We start from the raw sequence: 22,797 nt of genomic DNA on the forward strand, positions 1-22,797 counted from the left end.
AGGTCTAGCCCATTAAGGACCCCTATCAGAAGGTGAAAATTTTAAAAATTCTATTACAATAGAGAATATTTAGACTTTAAATATTTAACCTAGCGCACACATTTTAAAATTTCAAATATTTCACACACCTATGAAGTAAACATTAAATTTCTTTTGAAAACCTCAAATTAGGACGGTTTATGCTAATTCATACTTTCTGCATTGTGTTTTTTGGGTTTTTATCTTTTCACTGAGGTTGGCTATGAAAGAAAGAAACAAAAATTAAGTGAATTAAATCAGCTACAGAAGGTAATCTCATTCCACAAGTATTAATCAAGTGGTCTGTAAGGTCATAATCACTGTATCTGGGTAAGGTGATTTGATATCACTACGATATATTAAGTATTTACTTGGGTATTTGTTTATAAAATCAGAAGGCTACGTAACCTCCATACTCTTAAATTAGCTCACCGTCTTACCATCTCACGATAGTAAGATTCACAAGGAATGGGTCTCAAACTACCACAATAGACTAAGGCATCTGACATTCTTGTAGAAAAAAGCAGCATTACCCTTCTTATTCTTTCACATTACTCTGCTCCTTTATGCTTGCAGTAGTCTTAACCTTCCATAATCAGCCCACCACCGTCCTCACAGGCTTTTTAATCTCTCTAGTTAAACAACCTTCCATCACTATTCTAGTCTCTATTAAATTTATCTAGGAAGCCTATCTTTGCCAAGGGCAATTCCTTAATTCCAAGCAGCCAATGATGCATGACGCTTCTGCTGAATCATTGCCATCAGGCTGCCAACTTCCTATCTTCATTGCTAAAGGGTTAATATGGATGACTGGCAAAATTCACAATCTTTGAAATGTAGATCTATTAAGGATTAGATACTTGTAGTACAGTATATGACTGTAGTATAGTAAATGTCATAATTATACTATGGAATGACACTATGAAGTGACTGTGGGCTAAAAGTGTTCGAAGTAGTGCTTGGTCGAAAACACTTATTTTATTAAAAAAAAAAAAATAAAGAAAAAAAAGCCAATTCATTAAGAGCAGAAATGCACTCTGTGTGACATATACTGTATTAAAGAAAGCTCAAATTAGGAAGGTAGAGCTTATGTGAAATGTCATAAAATGAAATCTAACTGCAATATGTCTACTGTTTCTCAATGTATTCATATAAAAAAGACTAAGTGTTCTGTAAAAGATTCTCAAATGATATCTATTAAAATATTCTAGCAAGACTGTATACCACTGTTAAGTAGCATAGGTACCTCATAAAGTCGGGCCTCTCTAAGATTATCCTGAAGTTCTTCCACTGTGCAGTGAACTAGATGATGAGCTTCCAGCTGCTTTTCGACACTAGGCAAGTCTGTGCCCCATTCTGCTCGTTCCAATTTAACCTGAACATATAAAAACAAAAATATATTTAAGCAGTTGATGACTACACAAACAGTAAGTGAAATGAACAAGTAACAAATTCTGATCCTATAGAAGCTTTGCATGTATAAGAATGTTTGAAGATGATCAAACAATTGAAATAATTCCAGAGAAAATCCTAAAAAGTAACAAGTAGAATAAATTAAAAGAAGAGTAAAAGAAAATCTACAATTAAATAAGTGAAAAATTGACATCTTTTTGAGTAAAATTCCATAGTTTTGCCTTGTAATGTTTATTTACTTATTTAAGCCTGAAACATATAGCCTGATGAAATTCAGACACATCCATATTACTAACCGAGAATGCTAAACCGGATGATGGACGCAGGCACATCCGGCAATGGGCCGTAGCTGCAAAAAGACGTACTGCGCAGGCGCAAAAAGAGTCCGCGAGAGTCGGCTGAGGAGCCGAGAAAGGCGGACAAAAGAGGGCGAGAGAGGCGGATGAGGGGCCGCGAGAGGCGGACAAGACCACAGAAAAAAGGAGTGAGCACAGGAAAAATGGAGAAATGAGGAAACGCAGGCAAAGCACGAAACACATTGCACACGAAACTAGACCCAAAAAAAAAAAAAAAAGAGGCTCGCGCACAACAGCAAGGCACCCCCCCCCCTCCCCCCCTACAGGCACCGGACGGGACACACACCAAGAGGGGGATTCAACAAGCCCATGGAACACAAAAAAAAGAACACAAAACCACCCCACAGACCCTACAAGCAAGGGACGGGACACACACAAACAGGGGGATTCAACAAGACACAGGAACACAAAAAGAAAGAAGACGCTCGCGCAACAACAATCCTCAACCCCCCCCCACACACACACATCCATAAGAAGTGACACCCAAAGCCACATATTCTAAAGTGAACATCAACACCTTCACACTAGACAGCATAGGTGTCAGCATTGGTGGATCTCCTTACAATAAAGCACTATTAACCGTTCAACTGCAGAAAAGGAAACATATTAACAGTGACTGCGATCCTCCTTATTACTTATCCATATTTCGCATGCTGAGAAAGAAACAAGTCATGAATACACGGTCACGGGTACAAAACGAAAAGGAAAGGATAACAGGAACAAACACACGAACACGAAAGAAACAACAAAATAGACGGCTATGCAGCATAGGTGGATCTCATTACAATAAGGCACTATTAACCGTTCAACCGCAGAAAAGGCTACATATTAACAGTGAGTGCAATACTCCTTATTACTTATCCATATTTCTAAAAGAAAAAATGACTCGACTCCAAAAACGCAAAGCTCAACTAAAGCTTCTAACTAACGATGTACCTAAAAGTCAAAACTTTATGAACTTCATTAGATCCTACAATACTTCATTTAATATGCACAAATCTACATCCTAGATCCACATGACGCAAACTATCAATCAAAGTGCTGCATCGCAACAGGCACGGATTCAAAACAAAACACCTCCCGTCTCAGACATACGTTGATGGCAGCGAAGGCTACAACGGGCTTCTCACACCGCACAGGCAAATCGATTACAGCTCCAAAACAACACGTCCCAAATACTACACATGCAACAACGCGCCTCTCAAACGGCACAAGCAAAACATACACCAGGAAAATTCATTCGGATTAATGAATGTCATTTGCAATCATTGTCATTCAGTTCACTTCCCTGAAGAAACAACTGGCAATACAAGTAATACATTTACACGTTGTTGTCAAAAGGGTCAAATTAGACTGCCTTCTTTACATTCATATACTGAATATCTACAGAAGCTTATAACTGACGATGTACCTGAAAGTGAAATCTTTTATCAACTACATTAGATCTTACAAATCGGTATCCACTATGAACATTAACAGTGGCACTGCACGTGACATCCGTCTTGAAAAAATGTTTATTGATGAATGTTCAATGGCATGAACAAACGTTTATGAATAATAATATTCGATTTGGAGGAAAGGTACTTTTATGAGGAGGAGATTTTAGACAGTGATTAGCTATTCTTCCAGATACCATGCACTCAGCTATTGTTCAGTGCACCTTAAAATACGCAGACAATTGGCATTGCTTTCAAAAGATACAGTTAGTAAAAAAGATACGATGTCCAGAACCAGATCATAACAATTACTTATTACAACTGAGAGATGGTACACTCACCAATACAGATGGACTTCAGCCACATATTATTACAATTCCTCAAGCCTTTATCTGCGACGACTTAGTTACAGAGAGATTTGGAACAGCAATCTCATTAGACCAAATGCCCCTTTTAACACAACGCACTATATTATGTCCAAAAAATATTAATGTGGAAAACATAAATACCCAAGTCATTCCATTACTTCCTGGAGAGACACAACTCTTTCTAAGCTCTGACAAACTTGACTCTGATCACAACAATAACCATCTTAAATGACCTTACAAGTTCTGAGCTGGAATTACCTTTTACACTTAAACGGCGTGTACAAAGAAATTTTCAAATAAACCGTAACACTGTGCCACACACTTTATTGTTTGCTTTCTATTTGCATCATCTACACCGTCACACTATTCTATATCTCATTCATACATCACGCTCTTTGTCATTCCCAACACCAGGGGTTGGCGAGCGAAGCGAGCAGGGGGCGGAGCCCCCTAGTTATTTATAGGTTGGTCACATTTTCACAAACTTGACTACATTTTGGTAGCATTTTATTGCTTTAAAAGAATTGTCTTGTCAAATCATGAAGGAAAATGAAAAAAAAAAGTAAAAGAAAAAATAATAAGCAATGCAATAAAAAAGCATGACTGGGGTTAAAAGGAAATATTTCTTTTTGCAATACAGCCTTAAAAAAATGATTGGCTCCTTAGAATTTGATATTGTAATAAAGCATTTTCAATCATTTTTTCGTTAGCCCAACACAGTATAATTACAAGATGCTATATAAAAAAATATAAACTTAAAACACAAACTTAAATTATAGAACAGCTGGTGTAAATAGTAATTATCATAAAAATAGTGACAATTACCCAATACACAAAAATCGAGTACTTAAAACAGTATTATGTGTAATACAGTATGAGCCAGGAGGCTGGCCAAGAGGTCCCACTACATTTTTCATTCCTTCAAAATTTCCCCACTGCGCAGTGACTTCCAAAAAATATGTGTCAATTTTTTTTAGATATGTACGCACTAACCTTTAGAACTCAAGGGTAAATATTACCTGGTCCTGGTGATTTGTTTGATTTCAGCATATTTAATCTAAATCATACTTCTCCCTGTACAATTTCCAAATCACTCAGTACCTCCTTAGTAGTCCATTTTACCACTGGGAGGTTACCTATTTCCTGTTTCCCATTTTCATATGTGAAGACCTCAGAAAAATGTGAGTTTTGAGCATCTACTCTTTCACTCTCTGTATTTTTTTTAATTCCCCTTTACTATTCTTGATGCACTTCACCTCCTCCTTGACTGTACTTTTACTACTAAAATACTGAACTCTTTGGGTCATCCTTCGCCTTATATGCCTCTATAACTCCCTTTCAGCCTCCCTAATATTCTTCTTAACCTTTGCCGATGAAGTGGCCCAAGCATATTATTATATGATGTACAGATCGCGAGATATACTCCTGTGTAACTGCAACTGAGACATTTCCAATGACAAGTAACACGCCAATTTTTGGGGGGAAAAAAAGAGAGAAAGCCAAAGTTAAGCATAATAAACGAAAATGTGTGTTTTTTTCTGTATGTGTGTGTGTACATATACAGTGTGAGCCAAAAAGTACCACCACATTTCAAACGTTGATTCTGCAAAAATGCTACAAGATAAAAATAAATTTCATTATGACACAAGAAATGGTATACAAAATAGATTTTTTCCAATGTTTTAAAAATGACGTCTTCAAGGTGTTGGCCATCATTAGCGATACACTCTTCAAGAAGATTTCTGAATGTGCACATGACTCGTTCAGCCATTTCAAGGGGAATAACGCCGATTTTGTGGTAAATAACATCCTTGAGGGCTTCAAGGTTTTGAGGTCGGCGAGGGTGTGTGTATACCTTTGGCTTGAGAGAGTCCAACAAGAACAAATCGCACAGAGCGAGATCAGGCAAACGTGAAGGCCACCCAACAAAGCAGTGCAGGGAGATCAGCTTCCCTGGAAACATCTCCCGCAAAACTTGCATGGATCTCTGCACCGTATGAGCTGTTGTTCCATCCTGTTGACACCAGACATTCACCACAACCATTTCTTCCAGTTGGGACCGCAAAAACGTCTCTAGCATTTCAATGTAATGTTCTGAAGTGACGGTAGCCGTTGCCCTAAACCCCACCCCCCTCAAAAAAGTAAGGGCCTACAATGCCAAATTCTGCAATGGCGCATCAAACTGTAACGCGCTTACTGTGCAGGGATCTCTGAAGAAGTTCACAAAAGTTTTGCTTATTTACGCAGCCATTCAAATTGAAATGTGCCTCGTTGCTAAACATCACTGACAATGGCATTGATGAATTGTTTGCAGAATTTTCACATACAACTCTCTGCAGCTCTCCCTATCTCTCTCAGCGAGTTCCAGCACTACCGTCATTTTGTATGGATGGAAATTAAGGTCCTCATGCAAAATCCTCCTCAAAGATGTGTTGGAAATGCCTAAGACAGAAGCATGCTTGCGTGCTGAACATCTAAGACACTGCAAAACTGATGTCCTTACAACTTGGATGTATTCAGGCGTTTGTACAGTCCGAGGACGGCCTGGAGATTTTCTGTTCAATATTGTACCTGTCTGTCTAAATTAAGCCACCCACTTAAAAAAAAAAGAATGGGATTGGGATGTCACCATTAGGATGAATGCTGAAGTGCGTTCAGAAGGTGTGTTGCGTATTAATGATGGATTCCTTGTTTTTAAAGAACACATCGACAGCAAAAGCACGATGTGCACTGGATCAAGGCATGTTGCCAACTGAAAACTACAAGGGATTACCTATCAAAGGACCCCCACCCCAACCCACTCGGCTGCCACTACCTCACGCAATGACCTTGAGAAATGTGGTACTTCATTTTGGCTCACCTTTTATGATAAATATATGCGTGAGAAATTATATTTTATATAAATATTTCATATTATTTTACATAAATGTTATATTATTTATATTAATATTTTGAGCATCCTTGCTTAGAAAGGTTCTGGAGATGAGAAGGGTGCCCATGGTGCCAAAAGCTGTAACTATTTATTTCTTTGTGCTATCAATATGAAACTTTATACAGGTACAGTTCACATGTTTGGGAATACCTCAGTGAAAAATTGACCTGGCATTAATTGTACATGAGATATCCATCCATCCATCCATCCATTTTCCAACCCGCTGAATCCGAACAGGGTCACGGGGGTCTGCTGGAGCCAATCCCAGCCAACACAGGGCACAAGGCAGGAAACAATCCCGGGCAGGGTGCCAACCCACCGCAGGACACACACAAACACACCCACACACCAAGCACACACTAGGGCCAATTTAGAATCGCCAAACCACCTGACCTGCATGTCTTTGGACTGTGGGAGGAAACCGGAGCCCCCGGAGGAAACCCACGCAGACACGGGGAGAACATGCAAACTCCACGCAGGGAGGACCCGGGAATCGAACCCACTGCGCCACCGTGCCGCCTACATGAGATATACTGTATCATAAAACAAAAACTTGACAAAAAAATCACTGAGAGTGTCCATGTGTTTTGCTATTTTTGCAGCAGTTTCTAAATAAATTAATGTTAAAGTCTGACAAAACAAAAATTCTATCACATCTGAGAAGTTATCTGTCAGATTTTAGTGAAAAATTGACTGTCCTTCCTTTATTTATTGAATACTAAGACTTTATTTTGGTGTTCTCCACTCAGGTGGAAACTGCTGAAAAACGCCCTCAGGGTGTTAGAGTTAATGGTTGCCCATATTCTCATATGCCCTACAATTCACATTGGAGGTTTTGGTCTTACACGCCTTATACAGCAGCTTCTTTTTCAAATTTTATTATCCCACTGAGGAGGTTTTTTTTTTTTTTTTTTTTATTTCCTACTAATTCCAAATTTAGGTATGTACCTGTCCTGCATTATACATAAATGTTTTTAAATCTGTTCCACTGCTTCTCAACTGTCAACACTTAAAAGCTTATCGCAGTATATTCTCCTTAGACAGTGCTGCATCTGCTCAAAATTTGCAGTTTCTAGTCTTTGCTTCTGCACTCTTCCAAAGCATTTTATTACATTATGGTCACTTGACCCTAATGATTCAATCACCTCAACACCCTCAATTTTATCTGATTATTACAAAACACTAAATCCAGACACGCTTCTCCCGCATTGCTGCTTTCACATAGTGTATTAAAACACAGTCCCTGATTACTTGATTACTTTTAAAAGCTCCTGCTCCTGTGATCTGCTCTATGCAGGGTTATCCCAGTTAGTAGTTAAAGTAGCCCATGACTAGAATTTCCACCTGTAAACTTGCCTTTTTAATATTACTAAAATGACATGCATTTAAATTGCCATCTGCACTGGGCAATCTATTACACACTCCTTGCATATGTGCAAGTATCCCACACTGCTGGCACCTAACTCTGTAGATTTCACTGGTCTTTTTATCAATCAGGTTTCTCTTCTAGAACTGAAAGTGAATACCAAAGCCTTGTCACTGTTAATGCCTTATTCTGTGGATTTTATTGACCATAACTGCCCATTAATTACAAGTACTCCACCGACGGTGGATGGTCAACAACTTTCACTAAATTTAAATTAAAAGACACTTCAATTAAAATCAGTAATTAGACCAGGAAAAACTGATATCCTTATACAGCAAAGAAGATATTGATAGTTAATGGATTGTACCTTTGAAGTGACACATTAAGCAAATGTGTAGCATACAGTCAATTTTATCAACAGAGCTGACATTACTTGTATAAAATTATTTTTAATCAAGTTATTAATACCAATGTTTCTGCATGGGCAGAGCAGTTTTGCAGAGTGCATTCCTGTCACAATATCCTGATGAACTTTTCTATGTGAAAAGCTTCACAGATAGCAAATGGATGGACTATAATAATTAATATATAATACAGTCATATGAAAAAGTTTGGGAACCCCTCTTAATTCTTTGGATTTTTGATTATCATTGGCTGTGCTTTTAAAGTAGCAACTTCCTTTTAATATATGACATGCCTTATGGAAACAGTAGTATTTCAGCAGACATATTAAGTTTATTGGATTAACAGAAAATATGCAATATGCATCATAACAAAATTAGATGTGCATAAATTTGGGCACCCCAACACAGATATTACATCAATACTTAGTTGAGCATCCTTTTGCAAATATAACAGCCTCTAGACGCCTCCTATAGCCTTTGATGAGTGTCTGGATTCTGGATGGAGGTATTTTTGACCACTCTTCCATACAAAATCTCTCCAGTTCAGTTAAATTTGAAGGCTGCCGGGCATAGACAACCTGCTTCAAATCATCCCATTGATTTTCGATGATATTCAAGTCAGGGGACTGTGACGGCCATCCCAGAACATTGTACTTCTCCCTCTGCATGAATGCCTTTGTAGATTTTAAACTGTGTTTTGGGTCATTGTCTTATTGGAATATCTAACACCTGCGTAACTTCAACTTTGTGAATGATGCTTGAACATTATTCTGTAGAATTTGTTGATATTGGGTTGAATTCATCCGACCCTCGACTTTAACAAGGGCCCCAGTCCCTGAACTAGCCACACAGCCCCACAGCATGATGGAACCTCCACCAAATTTGACAGTAGGTAGCAGGTGTTTATCTTGGAATGCGGTGTTCCTCTTCCACCATGCAAAGCGCTTTTTGTTATGACCAAATAACTCGATTTTTGTCTCATCAGTCCAAAGCACTTTGTTCCAAAATGAATCTGGCTTGTCTAAATGAGCATTTGCATACAGCAAGCGACTCTGTTTGTGGCGTGAGTGCAGAAAGGGCTTCTTTCTCATCACCCTGCCATACAGATGTTCTTTGTGCAAATTGTGCTGAATTGTAGAACGATGTACAGATACACCATCTGCAGCAAGATGTTCATGCAAGTCTGCGGAGGTGATCCTGTGCATATGCCGCTCCTGTATTTTTCTTGGCCTGCCAGACCTGGATTTAACAGCAAGTGTGCCTGTGGCTTTCCATTTCCTGATTTCATTCCTTACAGTTGAAACTGACAGTTTAAACCTCTGAGATAGCTTTTTGTAGCCTTCCCCTAAACCATGATACTGAACAATCTTTGTTTTCAGATCTTTTGAGAATTGCTTTGAGGATCCCATGCTGTCACTCTTCAAAGGAGAGTCAAAGGGAAGTACAACTTGCAATTGACCACCTTAAATACCTTTACTTATGATTGGACACACCTGTCTATGAAGTTCAAGGCTTAACAAGCTAATCCAAACAATTTGGTGTTGCAAGTAATTAGTATCTGCGGTGGGTTGGCACCCTGCCCGGGATTGGTTCCTGCCTTGTGCCCTGTGTTGGCTGGGATTGGCTCCAGCAGACCCCCGTGACCCTGTGTTCGGATTCAGCGGGTTGGAAAATGGATGGATGGATGGAAGTAATTAGTATTGAGCAGTCACATGCATTCAAATCAGCAAAATTACAAGGGTACCCAAATTTTGCACAGCCAGGCAAATTTCACACAAACATTAGGTTTTTCTTCAAACAGAGATCCGTAGACAAACAGAATAAATTACCAAGTAGTAAGGGAGAATTTAATGGACCTTCAAAACTAGACAATAGAAAATAGGTGGAAAGAACTGGCAAGTTAAAAGTAAAATATGTAGTAAAATTTGTAAGCTTAAAAACAACAAGGAAAAGTAACAGACATATTGAAATATAAATTAGGACATGTTATGAGGAAATCTAAAATATATGACCCTCTCTAAAATAAATCAACAACTATTGTACATTTAAAAAAAGGGGAAGTTTTGGAACAAATATCACAAGGACAAGAAGTAGTTGTTTTCAGTAATTGAAAATTATTTTTAAAAAGTATAGAAAGAAATGAAGAAAACATATGGATAATAGAACATTCCTGAGCAGAGGCAGGAAAAGTGTGGGAAACGATTGACTTAACACTAGAATTACCAGAGTCTACGAAAAAACTCGTAGATCCGGCCCACCTTAAAACCGTTCTCACCTCTCTTTTGTCTTCTAAATGTGCCGATTAAGAGGAGCAGCGAGCAGCCGGCTATTCCAACCCCCACCGTCGCAGAACGTTCACTAAGTTTTCCCAGCTCATGGCTTGTTTGATTATCTGGGAGTGACTGAACTGCTGGAGTTTTAGTATAGAAATAATAGATCGCTATTTGGAATACTTGCATTTCATGCGTGTTCCGTTTCTACAGTAATCTGTGTAAACACATTGCTAAAACAGAAACTTTTTCATATTTTAGTAATAAATGTTACAAAATGTAGAATGTGTAAAGCCCGAGTTCCTAAGATCAAATAAACACTTCCACAAAAGCTTCACACACCATATAACAGTTTCTGTGGCGTAGCGTGCTAAGATTTGCTTCTCAGACCGAGTAGCTTTTCTTTGCCTCACAAACATGAGTTCAATTCCCCGCTGGGCATAAAGTGTTACTTCTTTTTTTTCTTTTTAACCTCAAACGGACATAAAATTTGTAAATTGGTATGCTCTGTCAGTTAATGAGATCGTTATATTTTCATGTGGGATGCTCCTTTTAAAATATTTTTTTAACAATTGAGACTGCAATTAACATGAACAACTGTCCTTATAACTTATTTTTTTCAAGATCCATAACACACAGACAGACAGAGCACTGCGTAATACAGAGACAGACAGGCAGAGATATACAAACAAACAGGGAAGGCACACGTACTGAAAGAAAAAGCACTGAATAAGCTCACCCGCTCTAACATCACCCCTCCCCCCCGATCTGGCTCTCTAAGTAACAGCACAAGTACAGACGCAAACCAAGTGTGATCAAGAGTACTGGTTCGATCCCCACACACTCCTATATTTGCCGTTTTCAGTAGTAAGCTGCTCTTTTTGTTAATATTATACAGTACACACATGCACTTGATTTGTGTCTGTACTTGCGCTGTTACTTAGAGAGTCAGATCGGGGGGAGGGGTGATGTTAGAGCGGGTGAGCTTATTCAGTGCTTTTTCTTTCAGTACATGTGCCTTCCCTGTTTGTTTGTATATCTCTGCCTGTCTGTCTCTGTATTACGCAGTGCTCTGTCTGTCTGTGTGTAATGGATCTTGAAAAAAATAAGTTATAAGGACGGTTTGCTGACTTGGAGCACCACTGCCTTACTGTGCCACAGAGACGCGAGTTCGATTCCCAGCTTTGAAGAAAGTGTTTTTTTTTTCCTCAAACGGACATTGAATTTATAAATTGGTATGCACTGTAAATCGTTAACTTTAAAATGTCAATCGCGGTTATTTCTGTTGATTAATTCGTGCTTTTTTACTTAGAGTCAGAACAGGAGCTTTTTCAGCTTGTTCAGCTTCTGATCTGACTCAAACAGCGCCAGTATAACTTCACACCCAACCTGATTCTGTTCGTTTTCAAATAATATTGCATTACTTCGACGATGTTTTCTGATTGGTACTATTCGCGTCATAAAATGATTTCTTCAAAACGTCACATATATTTGTCTCTTTCTTTTTTTAAAATGTGCGTTGTAGCACTCAGCAACTGGCCACCTGCATGTTCTTGCGCACACTAAACAAGACAGCGCTATATGCAATCATCAGATTCAAATGTTAAGTTATATAGCACAGAATGGAAATCAGCAGTTCTTAGCATTCCACCATGCAAGCTGTCATATCAACCGCCTACTGTAACTTGCTTTCTTTTTTCTTCGGTTATAGTCTTGAATAAAAGTGCACTTGTTTTGTTATACTTTTACATCAACATATGTTCCTGTGTTTGAGATACATGGGCATGCTCAAAAAATACACATATAATGCCACGAAAAGTGCATGCAGACACTTCAGTTCGCAAGCATTGGTACGACAATGCAGTCACAAGTACACTGCAGGGCTTTAGCGCGTCTTTATGTGAAAACAGCATCAGATGGGGAGTGTCTGATGATTGCATATAGCGCTGAAGTTACTGCTCTTTACTATGCTTTCCTCTGCATGTCCTGGAGTACAAAATTAACAGCATACAGCAACATGTGGGGACTGGCAATATTGGGGGAAAAAAACACACGGTCGTATGTATCGTGATACACTGCAGAACTATAGCGCATCTTTATGTAAAAACAGCAGTGTCAGGTGGGGGGGGGCAGGGATGGATCCTGAACGCGACTGAGACAATGAAAAGTGAATTTTAAAAAAATAAAGCTAACCTTTACAAATATCATAAATTACACCAGCTGTTACAGACTGAAATCAAATGTATCTTTTTATTCTAAAATAGTGAAAATAAGAACACTTCTCAAATGGGAGTTGTGTAGGATCGAACTCATAACCTTCTGATTCCCAGTCAGCGACTGATACTGTTACGCCACGGAAGCAGCGATAGTTAATTCATATCAATGTCTCACACTAAGATGGGTTTTTTTGGCGGTGGCTTTTTTTTGTACCTTTTGTGAAAGTGTTTCTTTGATATTTGAACTTCAGGCTTCATACATTATATAGTTTATGCCTACATTTTGTCAATTGCTACTAGAATATATAACACGTTTCTGTTTTAACAATGTGTTTACACAGATTACTGTAGAAATGCAACACATATGAAATGCGTGTGTTTCAAATAACAATCTTATTATTTCTACTCTAAAACTCCACTTCACTCCCAGGTAATCAATCAAGGCAAGAGCTGGGAAAAGCCTGTTTACGTTCTAAGTCGTTGGGGGGATGGAATAGCCAGCTGCTGGCAGCATGTCTTTATCAGTACATTTAGATGACAAAAGACGCTGGCGGAGAGGTGAGAAAGGTTTTAAGAAGCGATTTAAGGTGGGCCGGATATACGAGTTTTTTCGTAGGCTCTGGTAATTCTAGTGTTAAAAGACCTACCAAACAACCTGAGATGTATGGCATGGTAAGCAGCACAAGATATAGTAAAAACAAATCAAAATTTACTTAAAAGAAAAAGTGTGAAAAGTGCCCAAAGAAAAGGTGCAATAAAATAGAGACTGCAGAACATGTCATGAGGGGATGTTCTTATGCCGAAAAGGTATAGGAAAAGGCAAAAAAAAGGAATTAAAAAAAAAAATTATATTAAAACAAAAGATACTGTACTATATGTTAAATCTGATGAAAGTGTGGGTGTGCAGATAAAAAAGAAAGCTTTAGGTAAACATAAACTTTATAAAAAAAAACAAAAAACACAAAATTAAAAGTAAGAAACAGACTCGCATGGGAAAACAAAAAAAAAATGTACTAAGTTGCTAGTGTTTTACAGATGGCCAAAAAGAAGACTGAAGGATACGAAAGAGACTCCCTAATAAAATAAAAAATAAAGAAGATCTGGAAGGTAAGCAATTGCTCTTCTTTCGGCTGCTCCCGTTAGGGGTTGCCACAGTAGATCATCTTCTTCCATATCTTTCTGTCCTCTGCATCTTATTCTGTTACACCCATCACCTGCATGTCCTCTCTCACCACATCCATAAACCTTCTCTTAGGCCTTCCTCTTTTCCTCTTCCCTGGCAGCTCTATCCTTAACATCCTTCTCCCAATATACTCAGCATGTCTCCTCTGCACATGTCCAAACCAACGCAATCTCGCCTCTCCGACTTTGTCTCATAACCATCCAACTTGAGATGACCCTCTATCTTAGCATCTTTAACTCTGCCACCTCCAGCTCTATCTCCTGCTTTCTGGTCAGTGCCACCGTCTCCAACCCATATAACATAGTTGGTCTCACTGCCATCCTGCAGACCTTCCCTTTCACTCTAGCTGATAGCCATCTGTCACAACTCCTGACACTCTTCTCCTAACAATTCCACCCTACCTGCACTCTCTTTTTCATCTCTGTTCCACAATCCCCATTACTCTGTACTGTTGATTCCAAGTTTTTAAACTTATCCACCTTTGCCAACTGTACTCCTTGCATCCTCACCATTCCACTGACCTCCCTCTCATTTACACACATGTATTCTGTCTTGTTCCTACTAACCTTCATTCCTCTCCTCTCTAGAGCATATTTCCACCTTTCCAGGGTCTCCTCAACCTGCTCACCAGTACACTTCTTCTCCACTTCTCAGGCATCCACTCACTTTCCAGGTCTCCATTAAACAATTTGGCTAAAAACTCCACTGCCAACTCTTCTAAATACCGCCATACTTTCACAGGTATGTCATCTGGACCAACAGCTTTTCCATTCTTCATCCTCTTCATAGCTGTCCATAGGCCTCCTCCCTAAACTCAACCTTGCAGTCTTCCTTTTTCAACTTCCACCATTTGATCCTTGGCTCTGCCCAAACTCTCTCCCTCTCCAACGTCATCCTACAGACCACCATCCTATGCTGTCTAACTACACTTTCCCCTGCCACCACTTTGCAGTCTGTAATCTCCTTCAGATTGACTCTTCTGCATATGACATAAGATTATATAATTGTGATCTAATCAATGAATTGTATAAATATAGCTAAGAGGATGCTCCTTTTTTGTAACACTTGCTATTAAGTTGCTTGTGCCGTTAAGTGTTGCCTCTTGCAAGACTTAGATAAAGAATAATGATTGACACTTTCTCCTGCCTGTGTTTTATTGCCTAAACTGAGGCATTCCAGTGGGGGGTGCCCATTAAATTTCTCCCACACTTAGAAAATTGTTGCCAAAATCAGTATAAGCAGTGTTGCCAAACCATTAATCTTCATTTCTTTCTTTCTAAAACCAAAAAACCCAAACAGCTGTTTTTATTAGGTTTTGCTAAACTTGCATATTCAAAAAAAAACTTGGGTATTTTGCTTATAATTACCTATTGTGACATTATATTTGACATCAGCTACAAAGTGAGATGTAGACAGTGGAACGGAAGGGACTTGATGTACTTGGCCAAGTGTGCACTTCATTTTATTGTGTCCACCTTAGGATTACACAGGTTTTTTTTTTTTAAGAATCAGTGCACTAAACACTTGCAAAGATCACCTGAAATAAAATAAATGGAGGAGGTTCATACCTGTGTTTCTTCAACCCAAGAAAGAAGTTCATAGGCAAAGCGGAGGTTTCCTTCATCTTCAGATGAGGAAATGGCCAATAATTCAGTGCGACTCAAAGGTTTCCATAACCAAGATTCAGAAGAACCCAAAGTAGTCTCCGCTCGTCGAGTTAGGCTTCTGGTTTCTAATTTGAAGTGACCAGGCACCTGCAGTTCATTCTTTAATGATGTAGTAGAAGATGCAAAGTGATCCTTTCTGTACAAATTAGCAGAATCCTGACGCAGAACAACCAGTTCTTCTTGTAGACATGTAATTCTAAAATTAAAATGGCCATGAAGAGAGGACAAATCAGGATAAATGTAAAAAAGGCAAATCTAACATTTAGGCTATTAAACAGTTAGTTTAAATTAATTAAGCAATATCACAAACCATTATTTATGCATGCTATTAGATACTTTCTACTTTTTATTCTTGACATTTATCCAAAAAAGACAATACATTGAAATTAAAACAATATGATTTTGCTAAAACATAGGAAGCAAAGGGTCATGGTGCAAGAAGCCTTATCTGAAATTAGTTATGTTAATAGTCATATTCCTCAGCGGTCAATAGTAGGGCTGCTGCAATTTTTTATATATATATATATATATATATATATATATATATATATATATATATATATATATATAAATGATTTGGATAGGAATATAAATTAGGTGGAGTGGCAGATAATCTAGAATCTGTTGAATCATCAGAGAGGGGCGTGGACAGCATATAGGCTTGGGATTTGTGGCAGATGAAATTTAAGTTAAATGTACAGTATTAAACATAGGAAGTAAATATGTTAGGTTTGAATGCACAACGGGAGGTCTGAAAATTCAGAGTTTACCTTTGTACCAGTATGAGAAGGATTCAAGAGTCATAGTGGACTCAACATTATCAACTGTCATAAGGCTAACAGAATGTTAGGCTATATAGTACGATGTGTAGAGTACAAGCCAATGGAGGTTATCTTTACCACTAGAATTACCAAAGTTTACGAGAAAACTCGTAAATCCGGCCCACCTTAAATCCACTCGCACGTCTCCATTCAGCATCTTTTGTCTTGTAAATGTGTCGATAATCCCAAGAAGCCTGCTATAAGACCCCCTCACCCCGGAGAAACTGCAAACACCTCTCCCAACTAAAGCCTAGTTTATTAGGTAGTCAGGCACCTAGGCTAAAAAAATATATCGTTATTCGGAACACATGCATTTCACGTGTGTTCCGTGTCTACAAAGATCTGTGTAAGTGTAAGATGAGTTGAAAGTGTAGGAAATGTTGAACACATACCTAACAAGACAAACTTTTTCCATGTTTTAGTACTAACAACAAAATTTTGACATGAAGTGTATAATGTGTGAAGACTGAAGTCCAAATATCAAGCACTTTCACAAAAGATACAAGTATAACAGAACAAATGTGCTCCCCCCCCCCCAAGACTATAACCGAAGAAAAAGAAATCAGGTTCCAATGCCACTTAGAATTTTACTTTTGGTTATATAATTTATGGCAAGGCAAACACATCATGAATTGTTCAGTAGTTTAGTAGCCTACAACAGTGCCCTTAAAAAATCCTACCAACTTCTGCTTATAAAATAACTTCAGACAAACGGCACTTTCGGAAATTTGAGCAAGAACTGATCATTTCATGTCCAGCACTTTAACAGGATAAAGATGTGTACTTTGACTGGATCATTGTAAAGCAACAACATTCAGACATGACCTGCTGAAGTATTTTTGCATACATATTATTATTATACAGTAGAATTTTACATTTTTGTCACTGATGGCAAGTAATTTACAGGTAGATACTGATGCAGCAATGCAAACTATAACAAAAGCAGTCTTATGTTTGGAGTGCTAGTATTAGGTTCCTACATTAAAATGTATGGTTAGTGTCCTTCTGTAAAGATAAGGTCCATGTTGGCCAAATAATTCAATTTTTAAATTATCTGTTCAAGAAATTCATTCTACAATTCTTGAGGATCATGTAGGCAAACCTGAAGTGAACACTAATACTTTTATTTCCAGCTTTGCAACTCCACCAGTTGAGCTATTTTTATATGATGTCTTTCCAAAACACAGAGTCCCAAAAACTGACCGTAGCCAACAGGAGGTGTATCTACAAATACTCACACAGTAGTTGTGAGCTTTTACCTACAGGCACAGAAACAGTTTTGTAGCCAAATAATATAATAAATAATGAACACATCACCGTTGACTGTGAGCCCAATTACTTTGTCAACTTACATGCACACAATATTACCAATTAAATTATAGATATACTCTTTACATGTTTGGGAATTTCAACCTATTTCTTAGATACAGGCCATTCTATCCAACGAGGCTTGTAAATCCTTTTCAGGTAACAATATCAAATCAAGTTTTAAACAACCACAGAATACAATTATCTGCCACAGTACTTGGTAATTTATTGCATGTAGCTATTGTTCTCTGTATGAAGTATATCTTTTTAACATTTGAGAAAAAATTATAACCAGCTTCAACCTGTGTCCTGGAGGTCTTATTTAAACAACAGCTAAGATTCACCATACATATTTCCTTTATAATTTTGAACACTTCAGTCATGCCACCTGATATTTTCTGTTTACTGGAACTGAAAAGACCCAACTCCTTCAATCTTTCATAATAGCTCATACCTCCCAGTCCTGGAAACAGCCAAGCTGCTCTTCTCTAGATTTTTGCAAGTGCTGCTGTGTCATTTTTGTAAAAAGCAAACCAGAAATGTGTTATATCCCTTAAGGATAACCTCCCTCAACTTGCACTCCCAACATCCAGCTATATAACATAGCATACAGTAGTTAGTCTTGTTAGTTGCTTCTGTACATACAATCTGGAAAATGACACTGAACTGATTCCACTGTCCAAGGTTATTCTCATAAGATATATGACAATATTTTAACCTCTTTTTGTTTATACAACTCTAAAAATTTTTACTTCGCAATTCTGATATATTACTTAAATTAAATTTCAACTGCCACAAATCAGCTCTGAATTATGCCCAGGTGCAACTCCGATTATGCTTTTTTGTTTTATCCTTGCAGAATTCCGAGATATTAGTAAAACACAATATCCTCATATAAACCCATTTTGACTATTAATTCTATTGTTTGTGCCATGTAATGTTTGATATTTTCCTTATTAACCACTTATAATAATTTCCCCATGATTTAAAGGAGAGGTTTGGTGTTTTTCAATTTAAAGACATTTCTTCACAATTATATGATATATATTCATTTTCCACATGAAACTGTGTTCTAAAGTTAAGCATTTTTTCTAAATAAAAAAAAATACCTAGTCTATTTTTGCATTTGAAAATGGAACTCAATGGGAGGGGAACCAAATGTGTAAATAAGCATGCTTGTGGCAACAAAAGAAAACTGGAAGGAACACATTTGATCACTGATTCTTGGCACTATTTTTCTTAAAGGAAGGATATGTTTCCTGTTCTCTCGTCTGATCAAAGTGTCCATCATGGCTAGAATTTTGTAATTTTTCCACAGTTACCAACAGTTGCCCACAGCATCACAGTAACTTCAGATTCCCTTTAGTTTTTCCAATTTTGTTTCATCAACAATTATATTCTCACATGGCTTGTAACATACCATTCTCTGGACAAAAGAGTGATATAGAGCACATAGCTGTAATTATGGTATGATATCATATAATATGAGTACATACTATATCCGCCATAAAATTATTGCGACTGTACACAAGTCAAAGTGTGTGCCACCATCAACAACACGTGCTAACTCGCATAATCATTTTTGCGTATTCCACTTGTACTCAAATCATATCTTTAATGTTGAAGCTGGTGCAGGCTGTGTGCAAATTATTCCAAGTGTGTGAAAACGCATTGCAATGTTACATGAGGTAATTGTGGCAGGAGCTGCTTTTCACTTGTAACAATCTTTGTTGTTATATTTATATAACCTAAAGAACGAGATTCATGTGGTGATTGTCCAGTTTTCTACAGAACAGTTACAGCAATTCACATATTGGCACACAACTGCACTTGGATATAAGGTTGGGCGGTATCCAAATGTTGATACCGTCAAACCTCCTTGATACCTCGGTATACGGTATTACCGTGAATAATAAAAAAAAAATGTGACATAAGGCTCAGACAGCGTCACCGAACTGTTGGCTTGTGCCTAAACCGTTCAGAAACTGAATATCAAACACTAATACTGAAACAATAACAAAATAACATGCAGAACAATATTAACAACTTTTATTAGCAACAAATAGCAGTTTATAAAAAAGTGCAAATACAACAGTCAAACAGAATTAAATTAACATAAACATCCAGAACAGTTTTCGCGCGGAGACGCGCACACAAATCAATTAAATTAAATCACACCGCCTGAACAACTTTTAATAACAAAGAAGAGCAGCTTATAAAAAAGAGCAAATAGACCCACAACAGTCAACCAGAGTTGAATAAACATAAACATCATCCATATTATAAAAAGTATTGCAAAGCAATAGTCCTAAACAAAAACTTCTTTCCAGTCTTCTTTCCAATATTGTTTTTAACGTAAACCAAATAAAAATACCTGAATCAATTAAATAAATAAAAATAAACACAGTGCGAATAGGAACGAATGGCAAGTGGCATCAATCCAGTCAAGATTTTTCGCTAGAAAAACCAGCATGTTTACTTTTTCCGGCTTTAACAGGGCACATTGTGGACCGACAACTTTACCTGCGGTGCTGAAAACCCACTAAGATGGTGTGCTTGTGGCACAGACGCACAGGTACTTTCGTGCCACTCGCGACATCTGGGGAAAACGCCCGGCAGCATTTTTCCACCAGAGAAGTGGGTCCTCGTCTCCTTGAGTAACTGGCTCCAAACAGTAGGCTGTTATTTCAGCTCCGACTCGGTCCTCTACGGTGCCGATGCCGATGGGACCTGCCATTGCATCAGATTTTTTGCAGCATACTTCCCAGAGTCATCTTTTTTCGTGAGGGTGCAGGTTGCGCCTCTCCCTCTTCCACTCTGATGGCCACTGGACCTGCTGCCTCTAAGCTCACGATCTCAGCCTGTAATTCAGCCTTGGTCTCAGCCAATGCGTTGTCATCCGTCTCATATCCTCCATGGTAACGAGGGTCGAGGAAAGTGCATTTTCACAATATTTTGCGCACTGAATTGGATTCATACTTGGCCTCCAGCTTTGTTAGAATTCCAGTTTTGATTGACTTTGTTAGCTGGAGGTCATTTTCTGACGCAGCCAACACATTGTCCCTGCAGAGCTGTAGTATGGGGAGGATACGGGAACTGGTCACATAATTTTCTCCTGACAAAATATCAGTGAAGTCACCGACTGGTTTCAGTGCTTCGTGAACAGCTTTCAAGACGTCCATGTCCTGCCAGGTCAGGGACAGGCTGCTCCTTCTGTCATCAGACAGGACGTGTCTGATCGCTTGGGCCTGCTCGAGGATGCGCTCCACCATTGCCAGTTTGGAGCCCCAGCGAGTTGCACAGTCCTGCCGACGGATGGATGGATGAATTAATTAATGAATGATGAATAAACGATTAAATGAATGAATAGGCCTAAATAAACAAATGAATGAATAAATAGGCATAAATAAACGAATGAATGAATAAATAGGCCTAAATAAACGAATGAATGCATAAATAAATAAGTCCATTAATGTATATTATACCATTTGGTCAAATTTGCATGCACGTTTATTTTAGGCTAAATAAGTCCCTTATGAGCATCAAGCCTGCATTTATTTGATAAAAGATACAGGAAAAAAATTACAATTTAAAAAATGGTTTTCTATTTTAATATAGCCTACTTTTCAATATAATTTATTTATGTGATGCAAAGCATATATATATATATATATATATATATATATATATATATATATATATATGCCCCTTTTTTATATTTGAGCCCCTGCCCCTGAGGAACTCTCTCCACGTTTTATGCTTACCGTTATCAGACTATGTTTTGGGAGTCCCAAGTCCACTTGCTTCTTGTGGAGTTCATGCTTACGTTGCCAGCTGTGTGAAAAGGCCCCGACAATATTTCGGCATAGTCCGAGGGCGCGCTCGGTTTTTTGCCTCTGGTCATGCAATCCATTTCTGACAGCCAAGTTTAGATCGTGACCGAAGCAGTATAGCCACGGCCAATGCAGGGACCTGATTGCGGCATGAATGTTGGCAGCGTTGTCAGTGGTTATGGCTGAAAGTTTTTTCTTGTCAAGTTGCCATTCCTGAAGTGCAGCTCTGAGCGCAGCAGCAAGATTGTCCGCTGTATGACTCTCAGGAAAATACATAGTTTGGAGGCATTTGGATTCAAGTTTCCAGTCAGGTGTAATAGTATGGACAGTCAGACACATATATGGTGTCATGTTAACTGACGACCACATGTCAGTTGTTAAGGAATAACTGTCTGCCGCTGACAGCAGCACTTGAACATTGTCTCTAACTTTACTATATAAATGTGGGACGGCTGTTTGTGAGAAATATTTCTGTCCAGGCAGCTCGTACTGGGCATCTAGGACCTTTACCATGCCCGTAAAGGACTTTTTTTGCCACTGTGTGGAAAGAGACCATTTCCTTCGCCAAGTATTTTGTCACTGCATCAGTACAGGTTTTCCAACGGACACTGTCCCTTTTGTACTTTGTTGCTTTCCCGAAGGCCCCCATTATCGTCGGCTGCGTACTGGTGGTGGACCTAGATGTTGTTGGTCCTGCATCGGGAGGCGTTGAAACTGTTGCACTGAGTGAACTCGGGTCCATCCTCGCAGCAGTGAGTGGATGGTGGTTTCGTATATGCAACCTTAGGTTCGAGGTATTTCCATCTCTCGCGGTCACCTTTTTGTTGCACAATTTGCAAAATGCCTCGTCCGTATTTACCGCCTCTCCCTTCTCGTTCGATCGAAACCCAAAATACTGCCAAACTGCAGAAGTTGTGTTCTTTTTCGAGACCACGTCACTTGGTGCGCGACTCGCCATCTTTCCCCACCTCTCTCTTTCTCCTCCACGTGGTCACGTGATGACAACCACGCATACGCATTTTTAGATAGATAGATAGATAGATAGATAGATAGATAGATAGATAGATAGATAGATAGATAGATAGATAGATAGATAGATAGATAGATAGATAGATAGATAGATAGATAGATAGATAGATAGATAGATAGATAGATAGATACTTTATTAATCCCAATGGGAAATTCACAATTTTTAGGCATTAAATA

The 22,797-nt window shown here is 38.4% G+C and overlaps 1 protein-coding gene across 7 annotated transcripts in view; it reads right to left on the bottom strand.

Annotated features, from left to right (window-relative positions):
• Nucleotides 1-22,797, bottom strand: part of macf1a (microtubule actin crosslinking factor 1a) — a 976,441-nt gene that overhangs the window by 603,370 nt on the left and 350,274 nt on the right. For all 7 annotated transcript variants that reach the window (XM_051936317.1, XM_051936316.1, XM_051936315.1 and 4 more), the window contains 2 exons: nucleotides 15,531-15,825; nucleotides 1,265-1,393 (listed from right to left, as the gene is read on the bottom strand). In XM_051936317.1, coding sequence (XP_051792277.1) covers nucleotides 1,265-1,393; nucleotides 15,531-15,825 — 424 coding nt within the window. The remainder of the gene's footprint in view (nucleotides 1-1,264; nucleotides 1,394-15,530; nucleotides 15,826-22,797) is intronic.

Source organism: Erpetoichthys calabaricus, chromosome 14 (genome assembly GCF_900747795.2).
Source record: "Erpetoichthys calabaricus chromosome 14, fErpCal1.3, whole genome shotgun sequence".
NCBI classification, from domain to species: Eukaryota; Metazoa; Chordata; class Cladistia; order Polypteriformes; family Polypteridae; genus Erpetoichthys; species Erpetoichthys calabaricus.